This window comes from Gallus gallus, chromosome 1 (assembly GCF_016699485.2).
Source record: "Gallus gallus isolate bGalGal1 chromosome 1, bGalGal1.mat.broiler.GRCg7b, whole genome shotgun sequence".
NCBI lineage: Eukaryota > Metazoa > Chordata > Aves > Galliformes > Phasianidae > Gallus > Gallus gallus.
The window spans coordinates 27,873,653-27,891,111 of record NC_052532.1 but is presented as its reverse complement, the minus strand read 5'-3'; the positions used below and the strand labels follow the sequence as shown (position 1 = coordinate 27,891,111).

Sequence of the window (17,459 nt, the reverse complement as noted above, 5' to 3'; positions counted from 1 at the left end):
CTCAGCTAGTTATATGATGATGTAAAATATCATGCACATTAATTTGATCTAATTTGAGCTAATGTGTAGCAAAATGGTTTCTTTTACAGGAATCAGGTTTCTTCTTATGTACTGATTACAAGAAAGTGGTACACAAAGCTATGACTCTACCACTTTCCCAGCAGCCTGCTCCACTGCTTCAGAAACCACTCTGTGAAGAAATTTTTTCTAATATCAAACCTGAACCTCCTCTATACCCCTGGTGCAAGTTAAGACCATTTCCTCTAGTCCTCTAGACTAAATCATGATTTATCTCAGAGAAGAGGCTTAACTCCACCCCACTACATCTTTCAGTTAGATGTAGCAATAAGGTCCCACCTGAGCCTCCTCTTCTCCAGACTGAACAATCCCGGTTCCCTCAGCCACTCCTCATAAGATGTCCTCCAGATCCTTCACCATCTTCTCTGTCCTTCTTCACACATGTTTCAATGTCTTTTTCATAGTGAGGAACCCAAAACTGAGCATAGTATACAAGGTATGGCCTCACCAGTGCTAAGTACCAGAGGAAAATTTAAAAAGATTGGACAGAAATAGAGCTTTTTCACTGTGATTAAACCCATAATCTAATAAACAATTAGATACATGGCTTCAAAGAAATATGGTTTATCATCTTTTCTGAATTTCCGGTAATTGCATGATTTTAGCTGAAATGTGTAAAGAAGTTTTGCATGATCTTAAATTTTTAAGTACTATCCTATCTGAAGTAAAATTCAATAAATACGAAAGTAAGCTGGCTCATTAATCTGCAACTGGAAATGTCATTTTTTCATGTTCTCAACACTTGTGTGTGTAGAAGTTTTACTGCACATTCAAGGAAGGCATTAATGTATTTATATTACTAATTGTATAGTACTCGTATTAATGACATATTTTTAACTAAATGTGACATTCAATACTGACAATGATTTACTATACTTGAGAAATGAATGAAGTATTACATTCATGTACTGCAATATGATTAGTATATATTTTGTATAAGTATCTACTTCAGCAAGATATACAAGGAATGTTTATATAAGCAGTCCCAAAAGAGACATTAAAAATAAGCAAAATGAACTCTGTTTAGTAATAAACACAAGATTCATTAAAAGAAAAAAAATCTTTTTTGCTTTTTGAAAAAATATTATAACATATACAATTAACTTTTCAGCTACAGAAATACTCATTATTCAGTATTAGAAATAATAGGAGAAGCCCAAACATATTATGTATAAATGTGTTGGTTTCTTTCATATGCAATCAACAATAATAATGAACAATCTGTTCAGCTACTAAAGAAACAAGCTGAATGTAAAAGATTACAATATTTTATTGAAGTTTTTAATAATTACTTATTCAGAGAAGCACAGGTACAGACATAATAACACAAATATTGTAGATTGAATATTCAAATCTACAACAAATGTGTAAATATTTCAATCCAAATATGCACAGTGCACAACTGTTTGAGATTAAAAAGCAAAGAAACAAACACTTCACAATTAAGGTGACATTTTAACATGAAGATATTGCATTTATTTGCTGATATGGTACTTGGTTATTAAAGCAACCTTGGCAAAGCTTTTACAGTTGATGATAAAACCACGGCATCTCTGGCTGGCTAAACTTCATTCCTTGTTTTTCCATCTAAATGTTTAGGTCACTCTTGCTCTCTCTGGAGAGGTTTGCGCTCTGGAGGCAGCATTGGTTGTAACTTCTGCCAGCGTTTCGGGGGCCAGAGGATATGAGTAGCACGAGCATGTAGAAGTCCAAGAGAAACCTGTACCCAAAATGTAATGCATATTATCAATAAAAACTGAAAATTAAATGAAGTCTGGTACGTATAAAGCACATGTTGACTTGTTAGAATAATCAGAGAATACAAAGCAGAGAACTTTGCATGCACAAAGAATATCTCTCACGTGTAATGAAAGAAAAACATACTTCTTCAGTAACAACATTTTCTTTCTTTCTTTTCCTTTTTTTTTTTTTTTTTTTTTTTTTGCTTTGATAAAACCTTTTGTGGAACCCAGAAAAACTGAATAGCATGGTTTACAACAAACATGGACTATGAGAGTTTTTTCGGGTTCAACAAGTAGCAACTGGTAAGAACAGATGAGGTATTTTATAATCCTCTGAATGCTAGTGGTGATTACTTATGCTGGGCATGGCAGAAAAAGGTTAAACTATCTATTCTGAATAATTTAAACAGAACCTGTGTCTCAGGTCTGAGCTACACTAAGCACACCATGATGTTGGCTTTTCTCAAGCATTCTGTACTTTATCACTGCCTTTCCAAATTCGATTTTGTCTCCAACCAAAAATGGAAACTACTCTGAACTATAAATATTTCCCTAGGATGAAAATGTACTTCTGGCAGAATACTTGGAAATACATTTAAAAATCAAAGGTTTTTAACTTCTAGGACTACGTACACTTCATTCATATGTTTTGTAAATATTTTACATCTTATTACCTATTAATGTGTTATTTCAATAGTTTTGCTTTACAAATCACAGAATCATAGTATGGTTGAGACTAGAAGGGACCTCTGGAGATCATCTAGTCCAAACTCAACACTCAAGCATGCTTCCCTAAGGCACATTAGCCAGAATTGTGTCCAGGAAGCTTTTGAATATCTTCAGGAAGGAGACTCCACAACCTATCTGAGCAACCTGTGCCAGTACTCCATCACTGTCACAGTAAAGAATTTTTTCCTCATGCTCACATGGCATTGTCTGTGTTTCAGTTTGTGCCTCCTGGCTCTCATCCTATCACTGGGCACCACTGTAAAGAGCCTGGCCCCATTTTTTTGCACTGCCCCTTCAGATTTTACTTAAGAATTTAAATGAACTTCTGGTTTGAACCTGTGCATTTCCTGCTTAAATTTGTATGTAAACTCACTACTTCAATACCATTCTATTTCTCATCACAAAAAATAAAGTGATTTCAATAAGCAGGTAATTCAGAATTTTATGCAAATAGACACCAAGGAGCCCCCTAGGAATATCTTCACCTAATTTTCTTGATTTCATTTCATAGGATTAATGTATATTCACAATTCTCTCTCCACTACATAATTAAATCAGTGAAGCTGAAGTGGTCTATATCTAATTCCATATTCTGTAGTTTGATGAAGCAAGTGCTGAATTACTTGAATATAATTTGGCTACCTAATAACCCACAATATCTAAAAGAACCTAAAGTAGATCCCTGAAACTGCAATTTGGCATTATATTTTGCTTGCTTGATCCCTTGCAAGGATCATTTATTTACCTGATCCATTGCCTCTTTTTCCTGCACTTAAGCAAAGGACAATATATATCCAGGCTGAAAAGTGACAACTCCTTTGTGATAGGATTTGGCTACTTTTTTTTTTTTTTTTTTTTTTTTTTGAGCCTTGAGTCTACTTATGTGTAGGTTGTTTGATACTGATAGAATTCACAATATCCTTTATCTTAATTATTCCATAAAGTGGTCTGCAAATGTAAAATTACTGTGGGGATTAGTTCTCTGAATATACAGCATGATAGCACACACATTACAGGCTGGTGCCAAAATACAAAACTACTGCAAACATCACTACTGCATATAAAATGTGACAGCATTAGTACAGAGATAAATGTTAAAATACTCTTCTCTAACACAAATAACATCTCATTTTCAAAGCTCTGTGTTTTCCTCAGTGCACTGCTTGTTACTGATGTCAGTAGGAGGTCTGCACACAGACTGAGAATATAATAAATGAATCAAAACTTGTTTGAAGCTCAGACAGGGAATAATTTTGCCCAGAGGAATATTTCTACTGACCATCATCTGACTTGAAACTAATAAAGAAATATCCTTCCCATAAACCTGATTTAGAGGACAACATGACTAGTGCTAAAAAGGAAAAATGGATATTGTAGGGTTATGGAAGTCTTTACTAAATAACAAATGACACTGATGCTATGGGGCTTCTTTTAAAATAACTTAAAAGCTCACTTTTAAAGCACCTTGCTGTCTGACTTCTGCAAAGAACCTTAATAACTTTTGTCCATTGCCTATTATTATTCTGTAGTTACTGCAGCAGCCATGAATTTCACTGAGAAAGAACACAATCGTTTGCAGAGAATAACTTGCCCCTGTTAATGGATTTACCCTCATCAAGGTTAGAAGTGGACAGAGGGTGAACAGAAGGGCTACACTTTCTGTCACAACAGTGAAATACTAAAATAATCTATTAGAGGAGAGATTTGCCAATTCCCTTACAGACATTATTTACTCTCTTAGAAAAATAAGTTTACCCCCTTGAAATACTGTTTTAACTGTAAGAAAAATTAACCCTTTCCATGCAACAACTCTGAGGACCAAGAGGTATCAGCAATCTAAATAGTAGAATCTCATCCTATATTAAGGTCTAATTATTAATCTTGCTGTTGCAACAGCAAATGTTATTCTGAACTGAATCCATATTATTCTCCCTAATTTGAGCAGTTTTGGCATTAATTTTATATTTTTAATATTTAAATATGTAACTGAACAACTGATAAACTTTTTTGTTCTTTTTAATATAGAAGTTATATCTGCAAAACATGTTTTGAAAGAATATCACTTTGGCACTGTTACTGTGATTAAAGCTAAATTTCCTTGAAGTCTGCTTGTTGTTACTATGTCAGTTGTGTGGAAACTGATTAATTCTGGCACCACATTAGGAAAAAATAAACCTAGCCTTGATAGTGCTATCAGCAGTGGGATTTACATCTTTCTTTCTCATTGTGTTCTAACAGGTGGATGAATGCACCTCTGTTGGTAAAGAGGCTTATATTACCTTTCCTGAATCAAAAATGTGTCTTTTTAAAATGCTCATTGATTTACAGACTGTGGTCTCTTCTCTGCTATTTGAAATCTTCACTGCCTCTTAGCTTGATTCCTTTTCTAATCTCTAATCACAATGGGAAAAGCAGCATTGACAGTGTCAAAATTCTGTGGAGAAGAAGCATGCAGAGGTGCACACACCAAATTCTTTATAGGAATCCAGGTCCTCAGTCCACATTTCAAGAAAAGAAAAAGTCCAGATAAGGGTGTAATCTTTACGAGGAAGGGTATTTGCAGCTTTCTCAGGATATGTGAAATCTACCTAAGCTACTAAATTCAGCTACTGTTGACCATCATTGGATTTGAAACTAATAAAGAAATATCCCACCCATAAACCTAAGTTAGAGGACAATATGGCTAGTGCAAGAAAGGAAAAATAGGTATTTGAGCTACTCCTGAACTTAGTTGCAAAATCACTTTAGGTCAGGAGGATTCTTCACAAGTTTCTCTTTGCTTTTTTCTTCTCATTGAACCTCTGGTGATTAGAATCCAGCTAAAACAGCCAAGATTCCAAATTCTGTAACAACATTGAAACAATGCAGCACAGAATGTAGCCTGAGAAAGGGCAGTGCAGAAACAAAAGAAAAGGCCTTTACAACCATTTTTAATCTAGACTTCCTAAGCAGTCAACTTGCTAATTAAAAGTAATAGTAAGACAAAGAGATATAAAGCAATACAAGAATGTTTGTTCTGCTGTTTTTGTAACTCTGTAAGCCTGTCTTGCCATTTCAAGTAACATGCTACCAATCTCCTACCAGCTTGGTAAGAATTTTCAACTTCCTAGGCTTTGTTTGAATTTTGCCTGCCTGCCTGCAGTTTTGATTTAGCTTGTTTAGCTGCATTTTTTTCCCTAATTATTAGGTAGCTATTGCCTAATTTGTTATAATTTTGTTTATATTGATTATATTTCCTTGTATCTGCATAAACTTTCGGCATAATTACAGGTTTTTCTATATACCAAAAAGTTACTCTTTTATGTAGAATTAAACTTTTATGACCTTACCATGATAATGCGGATTTCAGGACTATAGGCATGGTATGATAAGAAATGAGTACAGAATGATGCTGCAGACTGCAGGCTTAAAAACAACTCGGCAACGGTCACTTAAATGCCTGACTGAGGAGCTGGACAAACGGATATAAGGCTACCAAAATGAACAAAAAAGAGTTCAAAAGAACAAAATATGTACTAACATAAATAAAACTTAGAAAATACAATAAATACAGATAAAAAGGAGTTGTCAATCAATGCAAAAAGAAGGCAAAAAACATGTCAGGATTTGTATTAAGGGAATGAGAGATAAGAAACCATCAACATCATAGTTCTCTTGGTGAAGAATTTAGGATACCCATAAAACTGGCTAAAACACTCTTTTCACATCTTTCTGGGGAGGACAAGTGCTCAAAAAAGTATAAAATAATGTAAGAAATTTTGGAATAGCTTTATCTGACACAGATAAATATGCAAAGATAACAGCAAGGTTATAAAGCGCAGCAGCAATCTTTAACACTGGATCAACAGAATAATCCTTACTGAAAGTGTACTTCAATAAATGCTTGAATACAAATATACTTCTTCTGAAGAAGGAAATACTATTTGAAGGTGCTGTCTTAAAATGATATTATTTCATGCTGCTTAAGAGTAGAAACATTTCAATACTAATATGTATTTTGTCTCCTGCTCCCATTAATAACTAAATGTTTAAATTGTGCTTCCTTTAAATTCCACTGAAGAGAGCAACAATGGATAGAAACAGAATTGAATTATAACCACCACAGATTATAATCTGTATACTGGAGAGATTTTATTAACTGCTAAAAAATCACAATTTTTGAGGCATACATTAGCCTCTGGTTTTGAAGAGTCACTTTTCCTTTACTCTCATAGGTTGTTCTAGCAGTATTCCACAGGCCTTCCAAAAACCATGGACAACGATAAATATGCAAACACAAAAACTGAAGTTCATTCACATCAAGAAGAAAAATTTACTGATCACAGTTAGAGTTCCAAATTATACTTTCTATTCTCTGAAATACTACATTCTCACTACATTGTTCTTGTTCATATACACGTCAGCAAAGAAACTTCATACACAGCCTTTCATGTGCTCAGCACTATGGAACATCAGCTGTACTTTAAATTTTCTTGTCAAGTTGTCTGCTTCATAATGCAAAATCACTGGGGATGGAGCTGGGGGGATTTTTTTAGCAGCAGAGTTCTATTCAGACTGCATTTGGAATATTTACTACTCCCCACTAGAGGTTCTGAAAGGTGCTTATACACAGTAGGTAAAAGACTCCTTAATAGGGAGATAATCAGGGTGATTTACAGATAGATGATTTATAGACACCATTTGAGCAAGCCAACAGATTTAATGATTTTCTCCATATCTATTAATTCTTATCCCTGTTACCTATATCCTATTAGCCAACTAGCTGTGGCTTAACTAACTACACAGAAATTCTGGAAGACTGGGAATGCCAAATTTGTGTGGAGGTTGAAAATTGTCCCCAAAGAGACACAGTTAATGAGAAGAAGAGAAAAAAGTTCCTGAGTTCAAAAAGTCTCAAAGAAAACCTCAGGACAGAAATACCTAGGCAGTATTTCAGCTATAATACTAAAAAAAATATATAACATGGTATAGCTATCTGTGTCAAATTAGATTGCTTGTCCTTAAGAAAGGTTGTTACAACAGGTTTTTATATTAGATTGTAGGTGTAAAACGGTCTCACAGAGAATTCTCCCAGTAAATTAGTCTTTTCAGAAAATCCATACTTTAATAGAAAGTAAACATGATTGCTATTACACTTCATTTTCTGTACATGGTTGAACTTTGAAACAACTACTATCAAGTGCAGTAGCAGGAAATAAGGCTCAATAAAAATAAATTCCAGTGGATTATAGTAAAATCCCAGAGAAACCACTTCCTCTAGTAGAAGTACCTGTGATAATGAACAATGGCAGAAGAAACAAATATCCTTGACCTCCTTCTTTTATGAAAGAATCACAGAAAGATGAGAATAAATAAATTATTTTGTAAATAAAGCCATACCAAAACAGATTTTCTTTAATTTACATCAGCTTGCTGAAGGTTAGCAAAACAAGATGCTAAGTAGCTCATGAATTTAAAAACATGAGGTGATAGATTCCTTTCAGCTACACAGCAAAATGCTAGCATCTTCATCATTCTTTCCTCTCATCCCTGAACAAATCAGACCTAATGGAGCCATACAGATCTAGTGACAAAGAAAAGAATGCAGCCCATTAATTTTGCTAGTAAGTGTTCCATTATGGTTCCATTAGTTTGATAGCTGAAGCAGCAGCTCCAGCTATAGATAAAGCATTCCATATGCATCTTCTTTCACAGAGCTACCGTATAATCTGTAAAGGTCCCTATCAAGGTTATCAAATTCAGAAGTGTTCATTTAGCTAGATAATATATTATAAAAGTGCCTGGAAATATATAAATCCCAATGTGACGATAATTTAATTTTGAGAACATTTTAAACAGTAAAAATTGTGACACTCAGAAGTGTCACCCGGAAGTGATGCATATGTACTACATGTATAAGCACAGACATGGTCACAAAATAAGATATTAAAGACAGGAATATGTTTTGAATGCAATGACTGAATGAATAACATTTGCATATCAGCACAGAATATTTGTCTGAAATTCAAATTTAAGCTATTCAGATCCAAAAAGGTGAGCATGGTCACTGCATTGTAAGAAAAGCTTGTCTTATGGATTGAAAGTGTGACATCCTAAATATTGAAAACATTGGGTTGCATTGCCTTTTGTTGTATCCTGCCTACATGTCTCCCTTAAGCCTTCAGATATGAGAGAGGTAAAGGAAAGAAATGATCACTGAGAAATGAATATTTTTCATATATTAAATCTTTCCATGGTTACTGTGCAGATAGAGACTGGTTAACCTTGAACTATGATTAACATTCATAACAGTAGTGTAGATTTAAAGGAATCAGTATCAAGTAATGTATTTTTTATTCCGTTTGTGAAGACATCAGTTGTCAAAGTTATTGACTAAATTAAACATAGTAGCAGGTTTGGAACAAATACTGTCTGAGCTTCTATCTCAGTTTTATCTCAGTGTATTTTCTTGGAATTGTCAAGGATGTATTATTCAAAGGGACACTATGGCTAATTAACTTCTTTGTTCCTTCCCATTTGTTTCCTTCTGTGTTTTCTAAAGAAGTACTTTAAAAATATGTTAACATAGTGTGCTACTAGTCTTTTATCTTCAGAAAGAATAGCATTCTTTGAAATTATTCTTTCTTCCTTATGAACAGAACCTTTATGCTAAATAGACCTACAAATGGCTTACAAATCAACCTATTATTTATTTTAAAATTCTAGTTACAAAAACAGTGAAAGAATTTGTTTAGTTCACAGTATGACATGCTTTGCATGCTGTACATATACAAATATCATTTAACAGCTAAAAGCTTTCTAATATTTCATTGGATGAAGCACAAAATTCATAGGCTATATAGGATTGCCACTAAGCAACGTAACTGAGCAGAAGACCAACATGTACTAATAGCATTCATGGCAGAGTCCCACAGTAAAAAACAGTAACGGATTTGCAATTCAATACTGAAAAGAATTAATTAATTGAGTTGCAATAAACAATTATTATATTTATTAGCTTCAGATAGAAAGCATTAGCTATATCCCAAATATTAATTACTCATAAATACATAAAAGCTTTCAAATGTGAATTCCTATTCAGTACCACATTGTGTTAGGGCCAACAGTGTCAGAAGAACGTGAGTACAAGTGACATTTTTCAGCTTACTACATTGATATTGATTATGTACACCATATTTCTTGACTGAATTCTTAGGACACTATGCAGAAATGCTGTACATTACAAATTAAGTTGTTTTCCATTTCTAATCTGTTGTATGTCATTAATGCAAACACAGCAGTACAGGAGTACAAGGGCAGGAATCACAGCACAACTCCCTGAACTCATAATTGCATTTGCTGTCTCACTACGCTGCTCCTCTGCAGACACCATTCATCCCTCTGGGCTGATGCTCATGCAGGTGAGAACATGATGTCTGCTTCATCACCCCACCTGTACAGTGCTGTGTGCACTCTATGGCATTGCTCTGGCCATGAGACTAACTGTGATACTTTTAAGCTCTGCTGCAAGATGGGGGTACTCCCACTCTGTGACCAGCATGCACTTATGGAAGTGTCCAGCAAAACCTGTCTCTCACAAAGCTAATTATGAGTGGCTGGCATTGCAAAGCTGCACAAAAATGCTGAGATGACGGACCAAATTCCACCAAAGTTGCTCAGGAAAGCACCCACTCTCACAGGTCAGAAATCAGGGCAAATTATTTATGAACTCAAGAGGTGCTGACACTAAGGGATGTCGTGAAGGAGATCCCATCCTAACACTGCCCTGGCAGCACGGTAGGACATGGGTGACTCCATAAGGGATCACTGTTGGTAACCCTCATTCTCTTAAATTTTACTTGGTAGAGACTTGCCCACCTGGGGAGATCATGTTAAAGTAATTACCAAATGCTGAGGTAAGGAAAGAAGACAAAGTAAAGAAGTCCAGCAGGAGCAAGAAAAGCTGGTATATGGGAATACATGAGAAAACAGCTGTAATTTTAATAAAAGGTACAACATGTTACAATACTGCTACAATTACTGGGCAAGGCAAGACTTTTATAAAGTTGGGATAAATGTTCCAAAGTTTTGAGTAACAATAGCTTCCATATTCAGCAAGTAGATCTGCCAGCTTATGCAAAGGTTCTCCATTATTTGTCATACATTTTCCCAATTCTAATAAGGCTGTTGCAATACTGTCGATTTTCTCTTATCTTCAAAGATCAATGTTCAATAGACTATTTCATTTAGATATTTCAAGAAAGATTCTACTGTGAGGCTTGCTTACATTTCCTTCCAAAATGGCATACAGAAACAGTTTGACTTACAGAAAACATGCTGTTGGCAATATGAGTTATGAAAAGCAATGGGGAGTAAATATACAATGAGCAGCTAGGATATCAAAATGTCATTAAATAGCTGCGTGATATGTTATTAAAATTATAAAAGACTTTTTAATAGAGGTCTGTGTGAGGATGGCTAAAGCTCATCTAAAACGGTAAGTTTCATCAAGATAATTGTATATACGCAATCCCCTGAGCTAATTTACTGGAAGAAAAACCACACACATAAATACTTAAATATACACAAAGATTTTTCTCCTTCTTATAGCTTTAGTAATAGCTAAGAATTTAAGAATGCTTAAATTCTTCCTCTCTTGTCTTTATCTGATTTATTCTGCATTTTCTTTAAACTTACAGAGGAGAGATTAAACGTACTAAAACCAACTTGTACTTTATTTGGAAAAAACTATTCTAAGTCTTATTATACTGTAATATTTGTCAAAATACATTGCTTCTTGGTATAATCACGATCACACAGCTATCCTTTCACTTTGTAAGAGAAATTGTGATTAAATAATTGACTCTATTAATTATGAATATAATTTCCACATCCTATGTAGATAATCTGCTTCATATTCACTTTTTAATTTTTTTTTTTAGTTCACTCCTGATCAGCTTAAGATAATGGCATAACAGGTTCAGCTAAGAAAAAAAGGTTCACAAAAATAAATCAAAAGTATATTGACATTTATATCGTAATTTAGATGCTGTTGCAGTTCTCCTTTGCAAGCCTAAATCTACAAAGCCGAATCTCACATTAGATGATTGTTTAATTCTCTACAGAAAAATTCCTAAGTGAAGTAACAGGCTTCATGTGTGCTTATGGAGAAGGAAATTTTAGAGAATTCACTATGATGGATCATATCACCAGGCCTGACATGTACCAGGTGGCCAGGCAGAGCTGGCTGATGCAGAGGAATCACAGAATCACAGAATGGCTCGGGTTGGATGGGACCATCTAGTTCCACCCTCCCTGCCATGGACAGGGTTGCCACCCACGAGATCTGGCTGCCCACTCCCAGTGGAGAAGCAGGAGACCAGCAATCAGGGTGATGCAGATCTCCATCACTGTGGGGATATCACAAAAAATTAGGAGGGAGAGAAGGAGACCATGTATGAGCTTCCTGGCCATAACATTAGAGATCCAGTTCAGTGGCCTAAAGAGAGGTACATTCTGCAATTGGGATGTCCTAGGAAACCTCTACTAGTCACTGTATCTCCTCTTGTAGAGTGACCCAGGATTCCCGAAAGCCTGTACTACACTTTGCAAAAGCACATAAATGTCTGAGGTTCACTAAAACATGTGAAAAGCAGTTAGTAGACAGTCACAGTCACTCTCTTCAAGATCTTTGGAATTATTCCTGGAACATATACACTATCTTTTTTTTTTCCTATTTTCCCCTTGCTCTCCGGCTTTCTTTAATACACACTTCAGTAACACAACAGGATTCTACAAACCAAACAACTGAGGCATGGACTTTATCTAACCTTCCTGGTTAGATAAAGACAATAGCCAGACTTAATCCACTACTGCACCACCAAAAGCTATACTTATCTCATGGAGATATTTAGAATTTTTCTTAAGCTATACAGCATGAGAGAGAAAGTAATGGAAGACTAATGAATTCAGTTTCCTGAATATTTAATAAAATATTCTCTCACAGTCGTAATCAAGCCATAGTTCAGCAAAGCATGTGCTGAACTTTAAATATTCAAGTAAAACACTTGAGCACATTATTAAAATTAAGTAAAATAAAATAATAAAATGAATGTAATTTCCAGAGAGCTGATGATCCAGATTTATTAACTCTTTAAATTGCATGATTTTTTTCAGAGTATATGCAACTAATAGGTTATTTTAGCTAAGTATAAGCACGCAGGTTAGAGAGGTCATCAGTATGAGAAAGTGACTGGCACACTTAGAAACTGAAAGATCTAAATTTTAAAACTTAACACCATCAAAATTAATTCAGCCAGAGCAGAGCCCTTCCACTTCCAGAAGGAAAATCAACAAAATTAAAATCGTTTTCAAGCACTTACCTTTGTTACACAGTATTTTTCAAAATAAACTGCAAATACAACATTTATTCTGTACCTCAGTGTTTTGGGGGACAGCAATCACATTTTAGGTCAGCAGCAGGCTGCATATCCATTGCTATAATGCCTGGAGATCCAAAACTGTCTCTGACATTAGCTGAGGAGACAGCAGTAGTGACATGTGCAGACAGCATAATTTGATCATCAGTCTGCTTTGGAAAAATATAGTTCTGTATGTTTAATGAGTTGATTTTTTCTGCTACAGGATTTAAACACTCGAGGTAAGTGAAGAATAAAGTGATCCATATTTCAAATGGAGTATGATTCTGAGGTCATTATGAATCATTCATCTTCTATCTTGGTTTACTATCAACTATGTGTAAAGGCCATGGAATTAAGGCATTTACAATTGCTTTGCAGTGGAGGTCTGGCAACATATCTCAAGAATCTTTGTTCTCTCAGTACTGCACAGCTTAATCTGAGCATGGGAAGGGCTATGCATTCTTGTTTTCAAAATGAAATTTTGAGCATTTTGTTTTGTTTAATGAGTCCAAAATTTTTTTTTTCTTGAAGAAAAAAGCAAAACAAAAGAATAAACCACCACCAAACCTTGAGAAGACATGCTTCCATGCGTTACTGTAAATTTGCTGTAGCCATCTAAGTCCCCATGTCACCCCATGTCTTCTAGAGTCACACACTGACAGGAGAAAAGCTAAAGCTGTCTTGTCCTCAGATGTCTCACCATCTGGTAGTATGCACCATTTACCTATTTGAAGAGTGAATCAATCTCAGACTGGAAGCTGTCACATTGTATGTTTGTGGACATGAGGATGTGACTTTAACTGTGAATCAAATACACATAATGAATCAAAATCATGATAGTGATACATGATGCAGCAAGTAAGAAGATGGAAGTTAGTATCTATTGATAATAACATACACAGCTAGAAGAATGTGTTTTCTATCCAACGCAAATAAATGCAAGGACAGAATCTCAAGAGATTTAGAAAAAAAAAAAAAAAAGAAAAAGAAAAAAAAAAAGACATAGCTAGGATAAAAATTTTAAATAGATGCCGAGTTGCTTGAACAACTCACATCCTGAAATCAGACTTCCTCTCCAGACTTCAGTACAGATATAGATTTAGTGAACATTATTGACAACTGACAAACATTCTAAGTCAATGCTAATACAAAGCCTGATCTGAAACTAATGCCTTCTATTTTATTATGTTGGCCCACAATGTCAGAGGCAGATGTTGGTGGAATGGCAGTAGAAGTTGAACCTTCACACCAATATTCCATTTTGCTGCCATGTGACAGATGGTAGCAGAGGGAAAGTCTGACAAAATGGCATCTGACACTGAAGTGCATATGAAACAAAGGTGTGTCACTGAATTCCCCCATGAGGAAAAAAAATGGCACTCACTGTCATTCATTAATGCTTGCTGAACATTTATGGAGACCAAAAAGTGGATGTGAGCACAGTGAGATCGCTCATTTCAGCTGTGGCAACAGCAACATGAAAGACAAGCTACATTCTGGAATGCCATGCAGATTTTTAGAAGAGCAGCATGCAGGCTGCTCTTCTATGACTATGTTGAAAAACAGCTTTGTAGCTGAGAATTTGTTCTATGAAATAGTGCTATTGAGCTTTATGCATCTGTTGCAGTTTACATAGAAATAAATAACCGTGTGCAGAAATGGAGACTATCTCTTAAAAACCAGCATTACTCCTAACCAATGACAATCAAAATAAATTCAATTATGACTTACCACTTTTCAGTAGATTACATATTCTCATTCGTAATAGTACAAAACACACACAGGATACTCCTTTAGTTTACTACTGTGGATGTGATGCTACTAAGAATCTCTGTTATACCAAAGCACATCTTCTGAATTTACTGCTGTTACACAAACAAAGTTGAGTCTATTTGATTATTATCATTTGAGACTTTTTACTGAGTACCATGCCAAAATCAATCTCTATTTAATAAGGTTTTTTGAAAGGGTTTTAAAACATCAAAATTCTGAAATACACTCATTATAACTATTAGTAAGTAATTTAAAATGATAGCTTATAAACAAGTTCTGATTGGATCCTAAAGCCATATCAGAAACAGTGTTCACATGACAGCCTGTCAGATTATTTTATGCATGATACATGGGTCCAGTTGATTACTAAATATTTGTATTTTTATTATTGTCTTGGGAAAAAAAAAAAAAGTTTACATTTCTGCCATCACAAGTATACTTTTTACTTACTTTCTCTTCCTGCATCGTAGCACATTGACATCATTCACCTGTACACTAGAAAACTGTGAATTACTTAATTTGTGTCCCTCAGCTTCTCCAATATGAGACAGCACAACTGTTACAACATAACAGCCATAAATCCCTAAACTGAAACAGAAAAGGCAACAAAGATGCTCACTAAGCCTTAATTTCTTTGTATTTGACAGAGACGCTAACATGATGAGTTGTGGCATTTCTGTGTAAAATCCTTTTTGAATTTGGAGTGTGTCAAATTGCATCAGTCAAGAGTCAATAAGTTCCTCATGACATCTCACCCATAGGGAAAGCTTGGGTGTGACTTTTTGTTTTGCTTTGCTATTTCAAGAGTATGATGAGGACTGCAATAACAGTTCTGCAAACTCCTCAGCCTTCAAAGTGTAGTATAAAATAAGATCTGTATATATTAAAAAACAAAGAAGGAAGGAAGGAAGGAAGGAAGGAAGGAAGGAAGGAAGGAAGGAAGGAAGGAAGGAAGGAAGGAAGGAAGGAAGGAAGGAAGGAAGGAAGGAAGGAAGGAAGGAAGGAAGGAAGGAAAAAATTAAAAAGAAAGTATAAAAAAAGATATTCAGAAATGTAAAGTGTCCTCTATTTTAGACAATTAAGCCACTAGAACTGAAGACTGTTGAAAAATTTGCTCACTAACAAAAATATCAGAAATACTTTTTGTAAATAATTTTTTTTCCTTACCTATAGAAATTCAGTTAGAGGACAATAAAACAAATTGATAATAAATGTCAAAATAAAAGCAAGAATATTTTTGTTAAAAAATCAAGGTCAGTGATATAAATATAAAAATGAAGATGTGGCAGTTTTATTAATAACTTTTTGATTGTAATTATAACGCTTAAGGGTATTTTTGCCATCGGTATTTCCTAGAGGAAACAAAGCTGCCCAGAGCCAATAATGTATTGTTCTATACTTTCTAAGTAATGATACATGTTGCACTAAAAAGTCATCCTCAGCTGTGAATTTCTTAATGCCTTAGTTTGAGATGTAATTTTAATGTTGACTGCAGTCTGGAACTCTTCTTCAAACTGATTAGTAGTGCATCTGAAAGCTAGTTGCAGTAAATCCGAGAGGACTCTTCCTGTAAACCAGTGATCCTAAGATTTATTTCATTTTCTTAGTAAAGTGGGAGATTAAAAAAGCAAGCAAACAAACAAACAAAACAAAAAACGGATTTATAGAAGATTGTGAAAAATGAATGTGTCAAACTTCTCCTCTTGAATCTTACTGGTTTCAACTGCTAATGTATAGAGCGATGTGAGCAGCAAAGCTTAACATTATTGCTCTGACAAAAGTAGATGACAGTCTAGTATTGTGCTGCGTTTTGCTTTTGATAAGGGCTATTATTTCTAATAAGCATAATATGTAATAATATCACAGCTTGTCATGACTTTTCTGGAAAACATAAAAGCTTGCAGCAAATACATAGGATTTATGAATATCACTGGTATACAGACACTGTCTATTAAGCTACCTACTGAAGTGCTAGGAGAAAGTACTGCTAGTCACAGGGGAAACAAATAGGACAAAAAAATTTAGAGGAATAATTGGTTTTCCAAGCCAAAAAAATATAAATAAATAAAAATTCCCCTAAAATATTTTGAGTTCTACTACAGAAATGTAAATGCTGCTTAAGATTCCTTCCAGCACTAACAAGCGTTGATAACCTAACCTGAGGGACTTATTTGGAGAACTTGTTTGTCAACCAGAACAAAGCCCTATGCAAACAAGGAGGAACACTCACTCCCTCTGAAATTTCTGAATCTCCTGTCCATTTTCATAAGACAAGATATGGGTAGTGAGAAGCCAATTGCCTCACAGGCATTAGACTCAGACAGCTATTAGAATATACTGCAGACTACTGTAAAATTTACAATAGATCTGACACAGAGCTTATTGGATTTAAGGGATATAATTTCATATATAATTTAATTTCTTTCAGTGGACACTGGTTTTAACCCTATTGGTATGATCTAATGTCTACTGAAGCACATGGAAAAATACGCACAAAAGAAATCATATATGCACGCCCTATTATGAGCTCCTTGCGTGGATGAAGACAGAGCTTCTAAGACAAATTTTATTACTACTATCCTTGGCTTATGCTTCTGTATTTTTTTTCCTATTTCAAACATACTTGGTTTTACATAGAAAAGGTTTCTTAGAAATAATCAGAGAACTTCAAGCAATTTCTGTCTATCTGGAATACTTGCCATGACCTTGCTTTCTGCAGAGTAAAGGCACATCTACA

At 34.8% G+C, this 17,459-nt stretch overlaps 1 protein-coding gene across 10 annotated transcripts in view; it reads right to left on the bottom strand.

The window, feature by feature from the left end:
- Window positions 1-1,330: 1,330 nt before the first annotated feature.
- The window catches only part of IMMP2L (inner mitochondrial membrane peptidase subunit 2), a 449,807-nt gene continuing 433,678 nt past the window's right edge, over window positions 1,331-17,459 (bottom strand). For 9 of the 10 annotated variants that reach the window (XM_040692888.2, XM_040692972.2, NM_001277357.2 and 6 more), the window contains one exon: window positions 1,331-1,798. In XM_040692888.2, coding sequence (XP_040548822.1) covers window positions 1,679-1,798 — 120 coding nt within the window. In that variant the 3' untranslated portion in view covers window positions 1,331-1,678. The remainder of the gene's footprint in view (window positions 1,799-17,459) is intronic. The other variant, XR_005856524.2, reaches the window with a different exon arrangement.